The 22,814-nt window shown below is 34.9% G+C and overlaps 1 protein-coding gene across 1 annotated transcript in view; it reads right to left on the reverse strand.

Annotated features, from left to right (window-relative positions):
- Nucleotides 1–8,811, reverse strand: part of LOC136035469 (proteasome subunit alpha type-2-like) — a 55,443-nt gene extending 46,632 nt beyond the window's left edge. The window contains exons 1-3 of the mRNA XM_065717283.1: nt 8,654–8,811; nt 4,973–5,049; nt 2,288–2,401 (exon numbers count right to left, since the gene is read on the reverse strand). Of these exons, the coding sequence (XP_065573355.1) occupies nt 2,288–2,401; nt 4,973–5,049; nt 8,654–8,694 (232 nt within the window). The 5' untranslated portion in view covers nt 8,695–8,811. The remainder of the gene's footprint in view (nt 1–2,287; nt 2,402–4,972; nt 5,050–8,653) is intronic.
- Nucleotides 8,812–22,814: the final 14,003 nt, after the last annotated feature.

Raw genomic sequence — 22,814 nt, forward strand, 5'->3', positions numbered from 1 at the left:
TTCGATAAAGCCTAATTTAGCTTTATCGTTGTATACCACTTTCTAACACTAGTAGAGAAAAATTGAAATAGTTAGGACACGTTTTGCGATGAAGGATGACAGATTACCAATGATCGTCCTTTTTGGTCATCCGTCATGGACCAAACGAAAATCACATTGTCCTGAATGAGGTGAAAAAAGGTCGTAAGGAGGCCTTAAAGATATTGCAGCTTCTTGGAAAGATATTAAAGAGGGAATCTTTGAATAGATGGGGGAGGGAAGCTTTGAATATAGCAGAAAGTGTGTGCGAAAGTACAGGATGGCTGCCCCCCCCCCCATTGTGCTTCCTAGCTAAAGGGCCATGAAACGAAGAGCAGCGCCGCTGGTTTGGGTTTTAAGGTCTAGTTTCGCATCCTTTACCTTCTTTTATGGAGGAGGAGAGTGTAGGAGCGTAGAAGACCGTGCTGGCCTCAGGCGGCTTGATGCTGCAGTGAGTTGTTAGTAGTAGTATTAGTTATTGTTGTTGCATCAGTACTCTGAATTGGAATTACAAAATTTGAATTTTAGGAATTTAAATTTGTAATTTTTTAAAGATTTGAAACGATTATTACTTTCCTAATTCTTGAACAATAAACGATCAAAATTATTTTAAATTGTTTATTAAAATTATTTAAAGCTTTCATTTAAATATATATGCGCCCATTAATTAGTATTAAGGCATTACTGTTGAAGGAAACCTATTTCTTGTCCTTCTCCAATGGACGTGCTTGTTTCATCAAGTGATTAATTTTGTTTTATAAGCAAGACATGGTTAAAGCATCATAAAACTGACTTTAAAAGGTTTTAGAGAAGTTGGTAAAATTAAGAAATTGCTTTCACTTTAGAATCAGGTCAATTGATAATTGATCTATGACAATCTAAAAGTTGGTAAAATTAATGCATTACTTTCACTTTAGAATTAAGTCAATTTATAATTCCTATTAAAACAGAATAGGTTGGTTTTTATAATTTATAAAAATCAGCTTTAATATTTTTTTACGTGGGTATTTTCGAGTAATTTCCAATAAAACTATAAAAAATTCAGTAAAAATACTACAAAAAAATATGTTTAAATATAGAGAAGCCAAAAAGATCCAGGGGGCTATTACCCACGTCTCATCCCAAATTGATGTTTCATTAACTGACTTCTTCTGTTTTTTAAATTGTTATAATTAAAGCCCGAAAAAACTGGCTACAAAAAGTCTTCAAAGTAAATTACTTTAAGTAAATTAAAGAAATTACTAAATAAAATAAATAAGACTAACTAGTAAAAGTAAGTAAATTACTAAATAGTAAGAAATTACTAAAGTAAATTAAAGAAATTACTTTACTTGAACTTCCAGTCGCTTTAGAATTTTTATTAACACAGAGTAAGCGAATTTTTTCGATTAATATGGATCCATGTTTCACATTTGTAAGTAGAAATAAACCTATCACAGACTGACCATGCTTATACCACGAAGTGAAAACAAGGGATAGAAGAGACTTGATTAGTCCATGTTGCTAGAATTAATTTACTAGAAAAGATGTATCGTGCATTTTTACTGCATGCCCATTTCTAATTAAAGCAAAAGACTACAATTTTGGTCGAATTAAAATGAGCTTTCAGGTACGAAAAAAAAAAGTTAAAGATGAGATTACTAGAATTTACAAGGAGACGCCATGATTCCCAAGAAAAATGTTTTTTTTTTTCTGAATTTCAGATGCGGGGAATAAATGAAATAATATATTTTGAGACAAAAACGATATGACCAAAAGAAACATCGGTTTAAAAAATAATAGTCTAAATGACTATCTGAAAAAAAAATTAAACATTAGTGGCCTTCCAAAATCTAAAAAGAATTAAAGCCAAATTTCGGCAGGGAGCCAAATTTCGCCTTGGTAACCGAGTTTCCCGTGACTCAATGGGAAAAAATGACTTCGCGAGAACGAATATTCGGCAAGCTTCTGCTTTACATCCGAGTTTTAATATTTAGAGGGATATTATTGAATATACATTATCAATGGAATATGCTACTGGTATTAAGCATAGATAACTATTCTAACGATTTTTTTCGGAGAAACTCTCAGGAAGATTTCAGAGAATTTTATATTCAACCAGACATAACAGCAAGAATCTACATTATGATGTCACTGTACATCTCAGGAAGATGTGTTATTCTATGTCTTTGGTAATAAAGTTTTGGAACTACTATGTTAGGGTTTTACCATTTTCGCCACGATTTTTTTTGTACAAAGCTTTTTGCGCAAAAAGAAAAAAAAAACTCACCACTATAAACCATCCCAATGTGAGGCGACACTTGTTCTACTTTGTATATGCTATGTTCTTCTACCAAAATGGATTTGTGCTTTTTCTCCGTCGCTATAACCACTCCATTAGATGCTAGAAAAACAATTAACATAAATACAAGGGGTTGCAAAAGTAGACAGCTATCTAAAGATAACGGATCCCTTTTCGGCATACTTGTAAACAGAACACAAAGCATTTCCTTGGGCTTCATATATATTCAAGGGTGCTCATTCACAAAATGTAGGGAGGGTAAGGATTTTTTTTTTTTAAAGTCTTTAGTTTAAGAGACAATGTAGAATGTCAAACATTTAGTTTCTTTTCAAACTAATTGGTATTTCATATTCATGTGAGGGAGTGGGGGCGTTGGGTTGGAGAAGTATGCCGTACTATAACGTCAGATAAAATTAAGGCAAGCAATTTGAGTATAAGAAGAATGAAGGCTGTATCACTTGTCATATGTAGGCTACAGCATTTGTTGATATGAATAAGAATTGTAATGCACTGTTTTTGCTTTATCACAGATGAATGTGTACTGCCCCCCTCTTCCCCAATTTATATTCATTTTTAGTCATTATGAAATCAAATAATTTACCCAAGAGGAAACTATACTGTGCTTTAGCAAAACTACAATATTTTCTGCAGTGATTGAAAAGGTACTGTATGATATATTGATTTAGAGTCCACTCTTTCATATTTTATGACGCCATATAAGATAAACTCAATATGAATATACCAAAGTCAAATAACTAAATTCAAATTTACCATTGAATATCAGTTATTTGAAACATAAACAGGATTAACTTAAGAATCACCGGCCTCTTTTAGTAGATTAATGATTAAATAAAAAAAACAAGTTTTTTCAGCTAAAAGTAAGGGGCAACATTGAAACTTAAAACGATCAGAAATTATTCTGCACATGAGATGGGCTGTCCCTTCCTCAACCCCTGGCTCTCTACCCTAACTTTTGTCTCGATTCTTTAAAAACAACTGCTGAAACACAAGGGCTGTCGAATTCAAATACAAGCTTTTTGAAAGTATTAAAAACTTTAGCATAACAAGCGAGGAGCTAAAGAAGGGACAGCTTCCTTCTTATATCAAATAATTTCTGTTTGTTTTAAATTTCAGTGTTGCTCTTTACTTTCAGTTAGAAAAAAAAAACTTGTTTTTGCTTATATTCGATTTCTGACCGTTTTTCAAATCATGTTGGGAAAATTCCCCTGGAAACTTTCCTCCTCAAGGAAATTCTCCCCATAGAAAAACTTCCCTCCCCTGCAGAAAATTCCCGTAAATTTCCCAATAATAAACAGTATATATAAACAACAGGCAAATTGCATGACCCCCCTAGTCAATTTCTAGTTGTTGCAAATTACTAGAAATTGCTACAAATAAAGAAATGAAATTTAAAAACAAAGAAGCAATAACAATATTTATATCTGTAATTAGCATACTACCATTTTCTGGTGTGAAAAGACAACTTAGATAGGTCATGACTTTGGGAAAATATGTCCCCAGCTATTGGCATTCTAATTAGCATATTAATTTAGCATGCTACCATTTTCTGGTGTGAAAAGACAACTTAGATAGGTCATGACTTTGGAAAAATCTGTCTCCACCTCTCAGCTTCCTTAATGTTTTTTGGCAAAGACGCCTCCTCTCTCCTAAGAATTTTGTGAACTGAAATGGGCTTTTTAGTAGATTTTAGACACCCTTCACTTGAAGAAAAGTCCAAAAAATCTGAAATACCCTAAAAAATGTTGTATGTATGCAGATCTATGCCAGTATATCTGCAAACCTGAGGCAAGAAAAAGACTCCATCCCCATACCTCTCCCTGAAATCTCAAATAATTACAACAAGAACATGCATCTTTTCTGCATTAACCCCCCCCCCCTCTCCTCTGTAATTTTTATTATGAGAACCTGTGCATAAAAGAGTGTGGAATCAATACTTAACCAGAATAAAAAGCTGATTTTAAACTAACTAAACAAAACCAATTTTAATAAGGAAAATTCTTTCTAGGTCTTTCTTAGCTTGAGTGACTCTGATTGGTCCAGTGGCACTAATTGGGACAGGGGAGTAATTATCCACCTCTGTCCCCTGCATTCTCAATTTTGAAAAAAATACCTTTAATGGTAGGCTATTACCATTGGAAAAAAACAAAACAAAATACCCTGACTGAAATTCTAAAAAATGCACTTAGCCCCCCCCCCCCCCCCCTCCCTAATTTTGAATTAGTGCATCTGAATGGGTTTGGACAGTATTAATCCAATGAAAATCTACTGCTTACTTAAAAATTTCAACTCTGAGATCTTAGCAGAATCCCAAGGAACCTTACCTGGAAGATTATAAATTACCTTAATTCACACTTCAGAGTGAATTAGTTGCAAGAACTGTGATGCTCCATAGTTGATGATGGTGACATATCTGGTTGTTGTGTTAAGGTCAAGCAACAAACCATCAGGACTAGAGAGTGCTGGAGAGATGTCATTTAAGCTCACTTGGTAACAGGGATCATATGGTAGGTGTGGTTCAAGAACCATTCTCCAGCAATTTAGAGTTGGCACCACTGCACAACAGTAATTCAATAACTTTTATTCAATAACTGAATAAGACTATATTAATAATCATATGACCATAGATAAATCAATTTATGACAAACAACAAACCTTTGATTCCTACAGAAGCTGCTCCAGAAGCCACTGCTGCCAAAGCATACTCAATCTGAACTAGCTTTCCAGATGGGCTAAAATGAAATATAATATTAGTTGAATAGCAAACAGAGTTGTGAATGAAAATAGTAAAAGCATAAAATAAAATTCTTCATCTTCCTCTAAATAGCCCTCATTAGAAATGCAGCAAAATATATGAAGAAAGGTTTAAATAAATAATCAATAGTTAATGTTCTCTGTAGCTGGGAGAAATAATGGATTTTTTTTTTATTTTATATGATAGACTTCTCTTGGCACAAGTAGGGGTGTGGTTTGACTGGCAGGGGGAGGGAGTGTCATTAGTATATAACTACAAAAGTCATAACCTAAAAATAATCAAAGCATAACATGAAATTCAATTCAGTAAAACCTATAAGTTAAGAAGAGTGTATATTTTTGTCTAATGGTGTTCTTTTCTTGTTTTTCTTAGCCCCCCCCCCCCTAAAAAAACTTTATATCCTCCTTAAAGATTTGACACATGTGTCAAATTTGTAGTCTAAATCCATTAAAGATTTGTACTAAAGGTAGAATACCATTTCATAGGATTGACACATGACCAACAAGTCCATTGGACTTGTAGGCACATGGTGAGACCTAAGGTTTCCCAAGTGTTTGGTTAAAAGGCACAGATAAATGGTGGGAGTAAGTATGACTCTCTTATTGGACCAAAACTTGTTTGTTAGCTTTTAGAAAGCATGCCCACCTAGAGTCTCAGCAGGTTGAACAAGAATTTAAAATTGACATAAGATTGTTAGATTGTCTGGAATGAGAGGCAAACAAGGCATGCCTGCCTATGGTCTTAGGCAGGATAACAAAGAATTTGGAATTGACAAAAGACCATTAATTAGTGTGGAATGACAGGCAAACAAGGCAAGCCTACCTATGGCCTCAGGCAGGATAACCAAGAATTTGGAATTGACACAAGACCATTAATTAGTGTGGAATGACAGGCAAACAAGGCATGCCTGCTTATGGTCTTAGGCAGGATAACCAAGAATTTGGAATTGACACAAGACCATTAATTTGTGTGGAATAACAGGCAAACAAACATCCAAAGTTGAATTGGGCACATCTGCAATGAGTGTCAGGCAAAGCATAATTTGTTACCTGATATTCCCTAGAGTAGTGATGCTAAGGATCTTTTAAAGCTGTTTTTATCTCATATTTTTTTAAATGTTGTAAATTTTGTGTTGAACCTTTATTTGCAGTAGATATATAATTCAAGTCCATCAAATTTGGTTTTGCACTATGCCCTTCAAAAAACTTCAATTTTTTAGTAACTATTCATTTGCAAAAATAAAAAAGAATGTGTACACAAATGCAGCACTGGATACTAGCATCTTACTTTAATGTTTCCCAGATGCTTGCCAAGAATGCCTTCAGGAATCTTTTAATAAACCAGAAAAAAAAACAAAGAATAATAAGAGGGATCCACTTGAAGCCTATGCACCATGGATTTTGTTCTCTTCTTTTTTTCATCTCTGCTTGACAAAATTTAGACAAGATGTACAGAATCTTAAAAAAATTAATTTATTGGATGCCTAATCTTACTAATCAAACTGCTAACAGTTCATGATTTATGACAAAATGGAGGTGAAGCTCAATGGTAAGACAGTTCTAAGGACTTTCTGGCAACCATTGACCTCCAGCAACCACTGTCCTCCAATCATAAAAGTAATCAGTTTGAGAAGCAGATCACAAAATCCTCTCCAGCTTGTGTATGAAATAAAGCAAAATATTGTATTTGAATGAGGTGTAGTACTAGTTATTTGTGCAAGGGATAGATGACAAAAAAAAGTTTGGGATTTTATGTTTGTTTCATGGAATTACAAGTATATTTATGAAATGTGTGCTAATGATGCCCATGAATAAGTGATAAAACCCATGAATAAGTGATAAAATTTAAAATCAGCCCTGTTATGCCCTAATCTTTTTTTATTATTATTTTTTAGATTGATTTGGAATAGCACTGAAAATATTGTCAAAAATCAGGCAACTATCCTACTATACAAAATATTATTGAGAGGTATCATTGGCTATAATAATTTGGAAAGAGACAGGGGTGGGGCATTTTTACTGATTGGCTTACTATTTTCACTAGTCAAGATTTAAATAATCTCTTTAAATGTTTATCTGAGTTTACCTTTCTTTGACTCAAGGTTCTGAAAAAACAATCCCAGTTATTTGGGTCAAATCTTAAGCAACATTGGGATTTTTTTTGTTTCTTTGAAATCATATAGACCAGGACTTAGCAAAGTCAAAAGCCTCAAAGTGCTTTGGTAAAAGTCTTGATTTCAGGGAGAGGTTAGAGTCAGAACTGCAATTGACACCAGTGCTCATATTATATATGTTCTTAGTTTTTTCGGTTTTTTAAGCTTGTGGCTGAAACTCAAACAACATGGGCCTTTGTGTTTGTGCTTCAAATACAAGTTTTTTTCTGTTTGTCACCAGAAAAACCTGAAATTGTGCAATTTTTATTTACTGGTCTATGATCATTTTTGGAAGGGGGTGTTGTAAGAAGGGTCTACATCTGGCAAGTCAAGAGGCATGGGCTATATAATAATTTTTTCTCCAAATTATTGGTGGTGGTGGGGGGGGGGGCAACTGGGCTTTAAATATTGTTGGGGGGGGTGAACCAAGACCTGTGAAAGACAAAGATTCTGAACAAAGCCAAAATGGTGTGACAAATGGCAAAACTACAGAAAAGTGGCTCTTTAGAAGGAGACATGCTAAACAAAAAAATGAAAAAATGTTGTAAAATTCTAGTTAATTGACTTCTTGCTATCTTGGAAAGGGTTTAGGTTAGGAAAATGAAACTTTCAGGAATGGGTCTACAGGCTAAAGTATGTCCTGGGAAGGTATTTTGAAGTACCTACCTCCACTCCTTCTCCCTAAAGAGGGCCCTGAACGTTGATGCCCTTTAAAATACGAGTATTATAAAAGGGAAACCTTGCAAAACAGATCTTCTGCTTAATTGAAGTAGGCTACAACAAAATTGTTTTCAGCTTCATAACTTCGCTCAATTCCATTTTATAAGGTTTTAAAGATATACAAATACATTTCCTAAATTTTGAAAAAAAAAAAACAACATTGATATGGCTCAAAATTTTACTCAAATAACAGGAATTGCATTTTTAGAACTAAAGGCAAAGAAAAAGCAACTAGTAAATGAAAATTAAGGTAAAATGTTGTTTTGACAAAATTTCATGTAGGCAAATTTCAAGGCCCTTGAGAGGGAGAAGGAGTGGAGGTGGGTACTTCAAAATACCTTCCTGGGACATAATTTAGCCTCTTGACCCATCCCTGAAAGTTTCATTTTCCTAACCTAAACCCTTTCTGAGATAGTAAGAAGTCAATTGACTAGAATTTTACCAAAATGTATTTTTTTTTTTTTCTTTTCCTCTTAGTAGGCCTAGGCTATGTCTCCTTTTGAAGAGCAGCTAGGCCTATTCTGCAAACATACCAAACAAATTTCCTTATAGCCTAGTTACTTTTCTGGAGTTTTTTCTTAGAGAAATAAGGCGAAGCAGTGTAATGGGACGATTATATTAAATCAATAGTATATATCCATTATTTTTGACACAGATATGAAACAGGCTAGACTAGCATCACAACAATCAACCAAACTATAATAATCACCTAAAAGTAGTCAGAGAAAAGCTGTATCTCTCAGAGGACATGATTCCAAAAGTAGGCTACTTGAAACTTTAGTGGATATTTTTTTTTCTTTCTCTTTTTATTATAGGCGAATTGTAAAATGCAAGTTGGTTTGTTTTATATTATTTCTTCCTTAAATGTTCCCCGCAGTGCTTCCACTTTTCGATTTCAATTTTCCCTATTTTCATACTAATTTTCCCTAGAAGTCCTCGTGTTTAGGTCTGATTTCTCCCTAGAAAAAAGGATATTTTGCCCTAGATTTCCACAGAATTTACATGATTTTTACTTCAGATAATGATAACATATAACATCTTTTACACTAACGAGAATACATACAAAAGCTCAAACTGAGATCTTTTTACTTCAGATAATGATAACATCTTTACACTAACGAGAATACATAAAAAAAGTTCAAACAAGTGTCATCTCCAGCACTTCATCGCACGTAGCGTTTGCCTTCGTCTTGAAGCCAGCGACAGCTTTCGGTATACTGACAGTTGATGAAGTTTTATCTTCGTTTTCCAACTAGTAATTGACTCGGATCAGTGAGATTAGGGTGACATTTTCGAGACTATTTCTCATGTCTGTTTTGATCAATTTCAGGAGGCTGAACAAACGTTCAGCTGGAACGTTGCTAAAAGGTAACGAGAATATCAGTGAAATGCACTTCCGCAGTTCCAGGTACTTGATTTCGCCGCTGCGAGTCTTCAGACCAAGTATTTTCTTCCAGTATTGTTCAACTGACAGGTCTTCAACTTGGGCATCTCCCAAATGAAGCTCAGTGACATCAGTCATTGCCTGTGACCTCCATTCTATGTCCGTTTTCTGGAGGGAACACTTTTCTGTTAGAACAGGAAATCTCACAAATAGTGGCCTTAGAGATCTTGGGTTCAAATTTCTTGCATTCCTTGGTTCAACTAAAGCCAAAATGTCATAAATTTCGTCTTCAAACTTGAACCGGTCTTTGATCTACTTGATCAGGCTATATAGTAGTTTTGACACGACTGGTAAAAGAGATCAATGTTATCACTTGGCTCTTGAGCATCCTCGAGTTCTTGCATGGAATCGGTTGCAGCTATTCCCATATATGTCTGGTTTAAAGGCAGGTACTCACTTGAAAGGTAAGGATCCAGTTCAGTAAACGAACCAACATTGTGAATATAGTCCAATTTCATGAAGTTCGACGCAACATCATTCACAAGTTTGCTGACACTAAGCTTCAGGGAGTGAAGAAGTGGGAGTTCGGATTGAAAAACTGTATTGAATTCGTTGGAGAGGCCAAGAGAGTAGTACATGAATTCAAGGCATGGCTTTGTCAACTTGCTTTGTAATGTCGACAAGATAAGGTCATTTGTTACAGTTGGGTCTTCAAACGTGGTTTCTACGAAATACTGAATAAGTGCAACCCGTTGCTCAATAAGCCTCTTCACACAGGTCTGAAGGGATAACCAACGGGTCTGTCCCGGAGCAAGAATTCGGTGTGCTTCGCTTCGGAAGAACTCCTGAAATTCGTTCCTTCCTAAGTGACTGGCACTCTAGGTTGAGAATCTTTTATCCAAAGGGCACAGGTTTAATTCCTGGCATTAGCAGTTTATTTGGTTTAGGACAAAGGTCAGTGATTTGACCCTGTAAGTTCAGCCAGAATTGGCCCAAACTTAACAGGTTACCTAGAGAAATCTGGGGTCAGTAAGCAGGAAGAGCATGCAAAAGCATAGTATGACTGGCCCCTAGCTTCCTATTGCACTTCCTGGCTAAAGGACCACCTGGTCCTTTACTGGGCTTCTGACTTAGCAATAGAAGCTTTCTTTTAAACCCATTAAATATGTGTGCTTTTTTTCTCACCAAGTATTATCCTGATCCCTCCACTCTAAGCATTCTAAGCGTCCCAATGTAACCAGATCCGGTCGGAATTTAAAATAGTGGCTTTGAGACACGATATACTTCTAAATTTCAATTTTCATTAAGATCTAGTCACCCGTTTGTAAGTTAAAAAATCTCATTTTTCTAATTTTTCCGAGTTAACCGTCCCCCACTTCCTCCCCAGATGGTCGAATCGGTAAAACGACTATTTATAATTTAATCTGGTCTAATCGCTGATACGGCTGCCAAATTTCATTGTCCTATCTTATCTGGAAGTGCCCAAACTAGCACAACCAGGACAGACAGACAGACCGACAGAATTTGCGATCGTTATATGTCACTTGGTAACTACCAAGTGCCATAAATAAATGAAAAGATATAAAATATCATTTTCGCTGTGAAAAAGACTGTGTCAATAAAACGAACAGAAATTAATTTAAAAAAAAATCAAGAAACAAGTTTCTCAAAGAAAAGTAAAGAGCTCCATTAAGCCAAGAATGATCAAAAATAAAGTCAAATAAACTTCGAAGTGAAAACTAACACAAATCCCTATCAATGAATAAATGGAAACTAACAATCCACGGCCATTTGTTGTTTTTCCTGTTGTTTTTTTTTTTCAAACAGTTCATGGTAACGAACTGTAGTAAGGAGTGACCCGGCTCAATAGTAAACGAAATTCTAAAGAACGGTTTTTAAAAACAACTGAGCCAAACTCTGTTTTGAGTTTGACTCTTTCTCACAACTCTACTTTTTAAAACAATTAAAAACTTTAGTGTAAAGAGCGAGGCGTTGAGGAGGGGACAACCCCTTTCATATACGGAATAAATGGAACCATTTTATTTTCTTTCTCTCAAGTCTACTTTTTAAAACAGTAAAAAACTTTAGCGTAAAGAGCGGGGCGTTGAGGAGATAACATCCCCTTTCATATATATGGACTTATTTCTGTTCGTTTTAAGTTTTAGTGTCCCTCCTTACTTTCAGTAAAAAAACTTGTTTTTGAATTAAATTTTTAGCAAAGCGCAAATTGATTTTAAATTAATTAATTAAATTAATTTTTGCTCGTTTTGAGTTTGAATTGACTATTTATTGAAATTTCTGTTGATTTTGATTTTGATTTATTTATTGATAGTGATTTGTGGTAGTTTGTTTGGGAGAAGACGAAGAAAAACAACAGATAATTACTTCTTAAAAACACCTCAAAGTGTTTGAACAAGACCCAGTTTAAAGGAATAACCTAGGAAAAAATTTGAACAATGGAAGCCGCAATGCATATAAATAGAATTTGATTCTACTTTCCATGTTCATTGTAATGGACAAGGGCCTCATCCCGCGGGGGAGGGGGCAACAACCAAAACTTTTTAGGGTTTGCTCAATTTTGGACCACAAGGCCAAAATTACACTGTACCTACCTGAGAAAAACTGAGTAGTTACAGCAGATTCTCAGAGCACAAAATTTCAATCCGATTTTGATACCAATTCCAATATCCGGTAGTGAAGGTCCAAAATTCAATAGTACAATTTATAAATTTTGCGAAGAAAGTCTCGTAGTGATATGTCTAGTTATTAGACATAGTTGAAGAATCGGATTTTCATGCTGATTTTAAATATATAAGTTTCGTCAAATTTAGTCTTTGTCATCAAAAGTTACGAGCCTGAGAAAATCACAAAATCACACCATCAAATTCAGCGTATCAGAGAACCCATAGCAAAAATTTCAAGCTCCTATCTACAAAAATGTGGAATTTCGTATTTTTTGCCAGAAGACAGATCACGGGTGCGGGTTTACTTGTTTTTTTTTCCCAGGGGTCATCGCATCGACCAAGGGGTCCTAGAATGTCGCAAGAGGGTTCATTCTAACGGAAATGAAAAGTTCTAGTGCCCTTTTTAAGTGACCAAAAAATTGAAGGGCACCTATGCCCCCTCCCGCGCTCATTTTTAACCCAAAGTCAACGGATCACAATTTTTAGATAGCCATTTTGTTCAGCATAGTCAACAACAATAATAACTATGTCTTTGGGGATGACTTACTCCCCCACAGTCCTCGGGGGAGGGGCTACAAGTTACCAACTTTGACCATTGTTTACACACAGTAATGGTTATTGGGAAGTGTACAATCGTTTTCAGGGGGATTTTTTTTTGTTTGGGGGGGGTTGAGAGGAGGGGCTATGTGGGAGGATCTTTCCTTGGAGGATTATGTCATGGGGGAATAGAAGTTCAATGAAAAGGGCGCAGGATTTTCTAGCATTACTATAAAAAAAATGAAAAAAATAAACGTGAAAAAGTTTTTTCAATTTGAAAGTAAGAAGTAGCATTAAAACTTAAAACGAAAAGAGATTAATTACGCACATGAGGGTTTCTTCACCTCCTAAATACTCGCTCTTTATGCTAAAGTATCTTTAGTAATTTCAACTATTTATTCTACAACCTTTCTGATTCAGGGTTCATTCTTAAAGAATTGGGACAAACCTTAAGCTTTAGTGTAAAGAACGAGGTATTGACGAGGGGATAAACCCCGCTCATATACATAATAAAAATATAAGAATATAGAAGTTTGTTACGTAAGTTAATTCTTAAGCTACGGATATTTTTTACTAATAAAAACGTTCGTTAAAAATTAAAGTTCTATTTGCTTTTTTAAGTAACCGAAAAATTGGAGGGCAACCATCCTTTATTTCTTAAAACCGTCTGATCAAAACTAAGAGAAAGCCATTTAGCCAAAAAAAAATTAATATGCAAATTTCATTTTAATAATTTCTGTGCGGAGAGCCAAAATCAAAATGCATTCATTCAAAAACATTCAGAAATTAAATAAAAAAAAACAGTTTTTTTAACTGAAAGTAAGTAGCGACATTAAAACTTAAAACGAACAGAAATTACTCCGTGTATGAAAGGGGATGTTCCCTTCTCAACGCCCTGCTCTTTAAGCTAAAGTTTTTGACTGTTTAATAAAGTAGAATGGAGAGAAAGAGTCAAAATTTAGCGTAAAGAGCAGGGCGTTGAGAAGGGAACAGCCCCTTTCATACACGGAGTAATTTCTGTTCGTTTTAAGTTTTAATGTCGCTCCTTATTTTCAGTTAAAAAAACTAGTTTTTTTATTTAAGTCAAAATCTAAAGTCGTACCGCAAGTTCGCAAAATAATTGAGGAATTGGTTGAATTTTGCACATAAGTTTTTTTGATTCTTCTCTTCTTGCCAAAATTCAAGTGAATTTTCTGAAATGGTCATGGTAAAATGCGAAATTCGTTAATTTTGTAGTTTCACGTCAATCTACAAAAAAGAAGGGGAGGGGGGAATATTCTTTCAAAACTTTGGAGTAGATTCTTTTATTTTGAACGTGGGGGGAGGATGCCAATTTCGTTGTAGTTTACATATTTTAATCAAAAATACAAAAAATTAAAGACATTCTTAAAAGAAAGTATCCCAAGAGGTGGAGGGGGGAGGGCGAAAATTGTGAGGCAAGTTCCCCTTTGTCCCCTTATTCCTTCCCAAATAACATCCTGGTTATACAGATTATCAGATTCAATGTACGCTTTTGTTTATCACCCAAAATTGTTTGATATTTTGGTTTGATGGATTGAGATGGGAGATACCAAATGGTTTTTTATTTGATTTTTCGTTTCTTTTGTTTTTTTTTGTGTTTAATTGTCGTCACCTTTCGTAAGTTGATTTATACATAGGCCTAGTGGGATGATTGTTTAACTAAACAAGCTTTGTTTCAGGTTTTGTTATGTTCTTTGTTGATGAATAAACTATTTCTTTCTTTTAAAAAAAGAAACAAAAAAGAAGATGTTTGAAAGCTTTTGACAGCCAAATTCTTCGAAGAGTGTAAGTCAAAAACACTACTGATTACCTGAGGAGATAGGCCAAGTTTCTATTGTGTTTTTTTTTAGATGACATTCTTTAGGAATATAAATATAATTTTCTCTAAGTTGCTATGCCGCAAGTAATTAAAATCCATGTCCCCTCATCAATCTTTCACCTGCTATTCCTAGGTTTCTCTCACAAAATCAATTTGTGTTAGAAATATGCTACGGACTTGTTTACCTTGGATACAGCGTAAATTGCACCGTTCTCAACAGAAGCCCCGGACATTTTGAATGCTTTTGGAAAGCCTAGTTCTCTTCCTCCCCCATTAAAATGGGAAATTCTTTTGGACGATTACTAACTTTCCGTTATAAAATAAATTGACTGGATATAGGTTTCTTACTCTTGTTTGAGTAAGAAACTTTCAAACTTGTTTGAGTAAGTAGTGTTGAGCGATGTCGGATACCGATATCGATATATCGCACCAAACATCGATATCAAATATCAATGTCGAAAACGATATTATTTCGGCTTTTTCTGGTATCTACCAGTGAACATCCAGCAGAAAAGATCCAACAAAGAAAATTGTTTCGCAATTGGCCGAGAAGAAGGATAACCTATTCAATATACTGACTTGTATATGAAGATACACAGCAAGCACAACTGTATCCATAGATGGCATAGCCCGTCCTCAAACTACGTTTAGTGAGGGTGGCCTCTCAAATGTTGCTGAGAACCTCCAAAAGGCTTGGCTAGGTACAATACTTTCTAGGCTTATAGTCCTTGTTCAGATCACCCTCTTTACGATTGTCACAAACATCAATTCGCGTTTCTAGAAATTATATATTACCCTGACAATCTTCTCCAAGTTGAGAGTAAAATAGCAAAAGACCATGGATTGGGCCTTACTCGAATCTGTATCAGTAGATAAAAGTGTAGAATCAAGCATCAGGCCAGTTTTTAGGGATCACATGATGAAGTTTTAGTAGTCAATACAAGACAAGCCTTGTCAGCAGCTGTATCTGTCACGGCTCTCTAGATTCCAGTAGGGAGTTTCTAGCTCCAAGAAAAACTGAGCCACTCAAGTCGTGGGAGTTTCGTAATATGGGTTTCAGAAATACCAAAATTGTCATGAAATTATTTTCCATGCCCGCCGCCAGAGTTCTTTCTGAGAGTGGATTCCAAGCCTCATTAGCTAATCAAATAGTTCGTGGTAAGATACTGTAAGTAAGGAGCAACTTGGCCAAATACCAATCGAAACTTTAAAACACGGAATTTTTATAATAATAGACATATCAAAAGAATTAGATTTTTATGCTGATTCAAGATATATAAAATTCATCAAGTTTTATGTACCCATCAAAATTTGTGAGCCTGAGAAAATTTGTATGATTTTTGAGAAAGGGCGGGAATGCCCTTATAAAGTCAATTCATCTTAATAAAAATCACAGATTCGGCATATCAGGGAACCATAATGTAAGGGTTTATAGCTTCCACCTGAAAATATGTGAAATTTTGTAAGTTTTGCCAGAAGAAAGATCACGGATGCGCGTTTATTTCTTCTGTTTTAATAGTTTTTTTTTTTGCAAGGATGATTGTATCGAACTAATAGTCATATAAAATCAGGAGAGGGCTCGCTCAAACGGAAATTACAGTTCTAGCTTCCCATTTCGTCACCAAACCGATTGAAGGGCAACTAGATGTCCCCTCCCTCCCACACTCCTTTTTACTGGTGAAATTTCCGGTGAAAATTTCCGGTCTTCCGGTGAAAATTTCGAGATATCCATTTTTATCAGCATAGTTGAATGGTCAAGTATCAGACCTCTGGATATGACACGACCCTGCAAGTCCGTGGAGAAAAAAGTTTTTAGCTATGAAATTTATCTAGTTTTTACATATAGTTTTTGTTATTGGGAAGTAGCCTAAACAGACATTTTTGGGGAAGAGTGAATTTTATGTAGGGGAATTTCCTGTGGGAGAATTTTTCATGTGGAGGGAAGTTTCCGAAGAAGAACTTTCGAAGGGAAACTATGCACAGGGGAATTTACCAGAATTCTTATACAAACTTATTTTTATTTGATTTAGTTTTTCTCTGCAAATTCAATTTTACATAAGGAGATATTCAGGGAAAATTACCCAGGGAAAACTTTCAAAGGAGTTGCGACTGTCCAATAGGATGGATTTTTTCAAACGAAAGTAGGCTTAAAATAATTTTCCTGGCGCAATTGTCCGCAACAAGTTTGTTGGGAGAGTTTTCAACAGGGATGGAATTGCCTGAGGGGTGCGGTATGCTACGCAAGAGGAACTTTCCAAGGAGGAATTTTCTTGGGGTAGGGGATTTTCCATGGATAGAAAAGGCGAATTTTCCGGATTTATTTGAAAAACGGTTAGAGATTAAATAAAAAATCTCATTTTTCATCTAAATCTAATGAGAAATATTAAAACGTAAAACGAAAAAAAAAATTCCGCTATACGAGGGAAAATCGCACTCTTCAATACCTTGCTCTTTACGCTAATTTTTACTTTTTACTTATTTAAAAAGAACTCCTCAAACACAAGAGCCGTCTAATTAGAGTAAGGAGATTGTTAAAATACAAAAAGGAACTTTGGCATGAAGAGCAGGGTATTGAGGAGGGTTTATACCCCTCATATATAGAATAATTTCTGTTCCTTAAGTTTTAATGTTGCTCCTTACTTTCAGTTGAAAGAAAAATGAATTTTATTTATTTAATCACTAAAAGACGGAACCAATTCTCAGTGGAAAATATTGACATTTTGCTGATTTTAAAAGCCAAAAATAGCCAGTCGCTTGTTTTTCATTATCCTGATCCTGAGTAATTCCAAATTAGGATTTTTGTAATATTCTTTCATGCAATAGAAGTTTTTCTTCATTTATTTCCAAATTTGGGGAAAAAATGTTTAAAATGCTCTTTTTGTTATTGAATTACTCTGTTATTGAATTTTCCCAGACTCTGAAGTTAATCTGAGCAAAACAAATGATAAAAATACCAAAATAGATATATCGAATATCGAAAGTAAAAATATCGATATATTGTTTAATCAAATTATAGCCCAACACTACTTTCAAGCATCAAACAATAAGTTTTACATTTCATGATTTTACATTTCAATGTATATTTAGCACTGTGGATTTAAGTGGAATTAAAAATGCAAACAGACATTATTCTAATCAAAAGTGCTTAAAAGAAGAAAAGTTTCTAATTGTTTCTGTTGATTCCAAAAGATGGTATACCTTGAATTAGGTATCATGTCGAAAATGCGTCGTATATATGGGGAAATGTGACCAATCAAGTATATAACTATAAATTTAACATCATTTCATTTGTCAAACAGTTCGTGGTAACGAACTGTAGTAAGGAGCGACCCGGCTCAATAGTAAACGAAACTCTAGAAAATTTAATTTTGGTACCAATAGCTACATTAAAAGAATCGCATTTATAAGCTGATTTTAAATATATAAGTTTCATCAAGTTTAGTCTTACCCATCAAAAGTGACGAGCCTGAGAAAATTTGCGCTATTTTAGAAAATAGGGAAAAACACCCCCTAAAAGTCATAGAATCTTAACGAAAATCACACCATCAGATTCAGCGTATCAGAGAACCCTGCTGTAGAAGTTTCAAGCTCCTATCTACAAACATGTGGGATTTTATATTTTTTGCCAGAAGGCAGATCACGGATGCGTGTTTATTTGTTTGTTTGTTTTTTTGTTGTTTTTTTCCCAGGGGTGATCGTATCGACCCAGTTGTCCTAGAATGTTGCGAGAGGGCTCATTCTAACGGAAATGAAAATTTCTAGTGCCCTTTTTAAGTTACCAAAAAAATTGGAGGGCACCTAGGCCCTCTCCCACGCTAATTATTTTCCCAGAGTCAACGGATCAAAATTCTGAGATGGCCATTTTATTCAGCGTAGTCGAAAAACCTTATAACTATGTCTTTGGGGACGACTTACTCCCCCACAGTCCCCATGGGAGGGGTTACAAGTTCAAAACTCTGACCAGTGCTTACATATAGTAACGGTTATTGGGAAGTGTACAGGCGTTTTCAGGAGGATTTTTTGGTTGGAGGCAGGGGTTGAGAAAAGGGGAATATGCTGGGGGAACTTCTTCATCGAGGAATTTGTCATGGGGGAAGAAAATTTCCATGAATGGAGCGCAGGATTTACTAGCATTACTTAGAAAAAACAATGAAAAAATAAATACGAAAGTTTTTTTCAGCTGGAAGTAAGCAGCAGTTTAAAACTTAAAATGAACAGAAATTATTACCCATATGAGGGGCTCAACTCCTCCTAATACCTCGCTCTTTGCGCTAAAGGATTTTTAGTAATTTCAACTATTTATTCTGCGGCTTTTGTGATTCAGGGGTCATTCTTAATGAATTGGGACAAAATTTAAGCTTTAGTGTAAAGAGTGAGGTACTGACGAGGGGGCAAACCCCCTCATATATGTAATAAAACATGAGAATACAAAAGTTCCTTACGTAAGCTAATTTATAAGTTACGTATATCTTTTACTTATAAAAGATTCGTAAAAAATTGAAAGTTCTAGTTGCCTTTTTAATTAACCGAAAATCGGAGGGCAACTAGGCTTCCTCTCCCGCTCTTTTTTTCTCAAAATCATTCGATCAAAATTATGAGAAAGCCATTTAGCCAAAAAAAAAAAATAAAATAAAAATAAAAATTTCGTTTTAATTATTCCTCTGCGGAGAGCCAAAATCAAAACATGCATTGATTCAAAAACGTTGAGAAATTAAATAAAAAAAACAAGTTTTTTTAAATGAAAGTAAGAAGCGACATTAAAACTTAAAACGAACAGAAATTACTCCGTATATGAAAGGGGCTTTTTCTTATCAACGCCCCGCTCTTTACGCTAAAGGTTTTTACTGTTTTAAAAAGTTAAGAGAAAGATTCAAACTTCAGCGTAAAGAGCGGGGCGTTGAGGAGGAAAAGCCCCTTTCATATACGGAGTAATTTCTGTTCGTTTTAAGTTTTAATGTCGCTCCTTACTTTCATTTAAAAAAACTTGTTTTTTTTATTTAATAATTAGAAGAATCGAACGATTTTGCCACCTTCATTAGAAATACAACTTAAATTTAGGCAATGTTAAAGAAGAAAATTTACAACTCAAGACTTTGGATGAACCCTGATAATGAACTCTCTCGTGCAGATCTAGTGAATGACTTTAGTTGATCGGAATTGTAAATTATTTTAACGGAATTTAATTCCAAATATACTAAATATATTTAATATTGCTATTTTACCTAAATTAAAATACGCTATATGCATCCAAGTTTGTCAAAATAGATTAACTGCCATGTCTCAGGAAAGGCTAAGGGAACTGAGTTGAAACTTTTAATGCGTGTAGCAAAGGAGAGGTGATTAATGTTTTTTAATTTAATTTTTTAAAATAATAAAATAATTTTAATTTTTTAATTTAATTAATGTTTTTCAATGCTCAAAGTTGTAACATGATGTGGATTCAAATTCCCTCAGCTCCATAAAGCCTCAAAGATTATAGAGATGTTCAACCAATATATTTGAACGTTTTTCCCTGCATTCATCGGTCCAAAGTCGTATAGCATAACTATTTAAAAAATGTTACAAAATCTTGTCCAACATTTAAATAGTAAGCCTAAATCTTGATTCATAAGGAGATTAAATGAAAAAAAAATCTTTGTTTATCAGAAAGTAAGGAGAAACATCAAAACATGAAACAAACAGAAATCATTCCGCAATCGAAGGGGGCTGCCACTTTTTCTAACCCCCCCCCCTCTTTACGCTAGAGTCTTAAAGCTCCCTAAAAATACTTCTCATTCAAATTCATTGGCCTTAGTGTCTCAGGGATCAGTCTTAAAGAATCATGACGAAAACTCAAACTTTAGCATAAAGAGCAAGGGTTGAGGAGGAGTAGCCCCCTCATATACGGGTTGAGCAAAGGTTCCTAAAAATACTTTCCTTGTGCCTTATATAAGTAGTAAATCTATTTCTCAGGGTTTCACTATTATAACAAAAAGATTGTAAAAGGTCACCAAAGGTCAGTGGCCTTTACAAGGGGAAGGAACGGAGGCAGGTACCTCAAAATGCCTTTCTGGGATAATTGAAGCTCTGAATCCATTCCAGAAAGTTTTATTCATCTACTCAAACCTTTTTCGAAGATAGACAAAAGCCCACGGTCAAGAATTTTACTTATTCCTTATCCCTAAACAGAGATTTAGTCAATACAAAGCGAACAATCATTATACATTTAATCCAAAAGGCGTTATGAGAAGCTTTTTGACAGGGGGTTATTTCACTTACCTCCCCTTATTCAATAAAATGCCCTTGATCTTTTAACTCAATTCGTGTTTTTAAATATTGCTTGGATATCAAAATAATTAGGAGCTTTTGTTTTTCCCTAAACATGCTATAGGCCTATCTCCTTTTTCAGCTTTTCTCGAAACCAATTTTTTTTAATTTTATCACCCTTTTAAGAAATTTACAACATGCAACATACCGTTTTTTGACTATCCTAGCCGAATTGCTTGAAAGCTTCATTAAATAGGATGATTAATTCAAGACGTGTATATGATTCCGTAGCTATTTGCCTAAAATAATGAGAAAATGGAATTTTTTATCAGGGGGAGTAAGGGGGTGAATATCCTTTAAAAATATATAGCTAACCCCGTATTTCCGTGTAAAGTCCTTTAAAGCAATTTGGAAGGTGGTAATCTATTATATAACTTTCATTCATTTCGAAGAGTTCATCTAAATTGAGCGTTAAGAATACGGGCTGTGAGGGGGGGGGAATCATTTTTTGTCGCAAATCTTGACTGAAAATGAGAAAACTGTAGCTAAATAACTACATGCAAAAAGGAGGTTTTGGTGGAAATACCACCCCGAAGGCTGGTTCAAAGAACTACCCCACTCTCAAAAAATGGATGATTACGGGCTTAGAATTGATTGTTAGGCTTTTCAGGCCCTGTCTAAAATTGTTTTGAAAAGACGTTCTTCCCAAACAAAAGGTTTTAGCTTTTCCAGAGAGGGTTTATTCAAGCGTGCTCTTTAGCTCTAGTGTCCTTTTTAAGTAGCGAAAGGGATCGTGCCACAATAAATTGCCGTTTCCAGTCATTTTATCCCAAATAGGATAAAAATGTCATAGAGTAAAAAAGTATTACCAATTCTTCTAAGGTTTTTATTTTTAACAGAAACTTTGTTTTACTACCCTATTCTTCCGCGCTAAAAGTGTGCTTTGATTCTATTGGTTTATTTTTAAGACGCATTCTCACAAGCTAATCATGTCAACCCTTATTTCTGGATGGGAAAATCAGCCCCGCCTTTTTGAAACTAGGTTATTTTATGCGGACAAGAAACTGTAATTTTTGGGAAGTAATAACTCTGCTCTTTAATTCCAAATTGTTTCTTTTTTTAGGATTATTAAATAAATAAAAAGAACGTAGTTTTTTAACCACTGCTTCTTTTAAGGTAAACTCTCTACTTGTATTCTAATCCTTACGTATTACTATCCTCCACCTACTCTAATGCTTCACAATCTAGAATAGGGTAAAGGAGATCGAGATTCGGAGAATAATAGAAACTCCGCTATATAATTGTCTTTTCATTCATCCTAGACGAGTTTTTTTTTTCTCCCTCTAACTCATGCCACTTCTTTGAACTCCCGGGTGCGCAACTCTAAAAATCCTCCTCGTTTTACTCGTTCTTCATCTAAAATGAAACAGTCATTATTCTACTAGTGAAGCAGAAACAAAGCAGTACACTGGGTTCATATTATTTAAACCCTGACATGCTAGCTATGGGCAATCCGACAATGTTCCCCCAAATTGGAGGAATGACTATACCGCTCCCTCCAGGATTAGGGATACCTATTTATCAACAACTTATTACGAGGCCTGATACGGGTGGAGTTTTAAAACAAGAGGATTTACAATATCAGCAAGGACTGCAAGTAATGAGAGCTTCGAATGACTTGTAAGTTAAATAAGCAGTTTCTAATTTGTGTCAGGAGGGAGGCAGTGTTGGGAGGAGGCCACCTTGCATCCCTAATGTCTTGGTTTTATAGGAAGTCAACCCCAGCAAAATGTGTAGCAGTCTTCATATTGTTCATATAGGTTACAATTTTATATTTTAGTGAGTTTTAGCTGTACCTCCCTCCCTCACACTTCGAAACCTCAAATAGCATTCGTACCTTATCAAGAGCCTCATTTTGGAGAAAGCTAGGTCGTTACTCCCAGTTAAGGCTAAAATGTATATGAACAATTATTAAAAAATGATAAAGGTTCCTGAAGAAGGGTAGAAACGCTTTGAAAAATCAATAATAAGATTTCTATCCATTTACCATTAATTTCCTGGCAAATTACAATTTTTGCTGATTTGACGAAGTTCAGTAACACCCTCTCTGAAACTTGGGTACCTAAAATGGCGTATATACTAAATCATGGGTACTTTGAGAAGGCGATGGGACTACTCG

Source organism: Artemia franciscana, chromosome 14 (assembly GCF_032884065.1).
Source record: "Artemia franciscana chromosome 14, ASM3288406v1, whole genome shotgun sequence".
NCBI lineage: Eukaryota > Metazoa > Arthropoda > Branchiopoda > Anostraca > Artemiidae > Artemia > Artemia franciscana.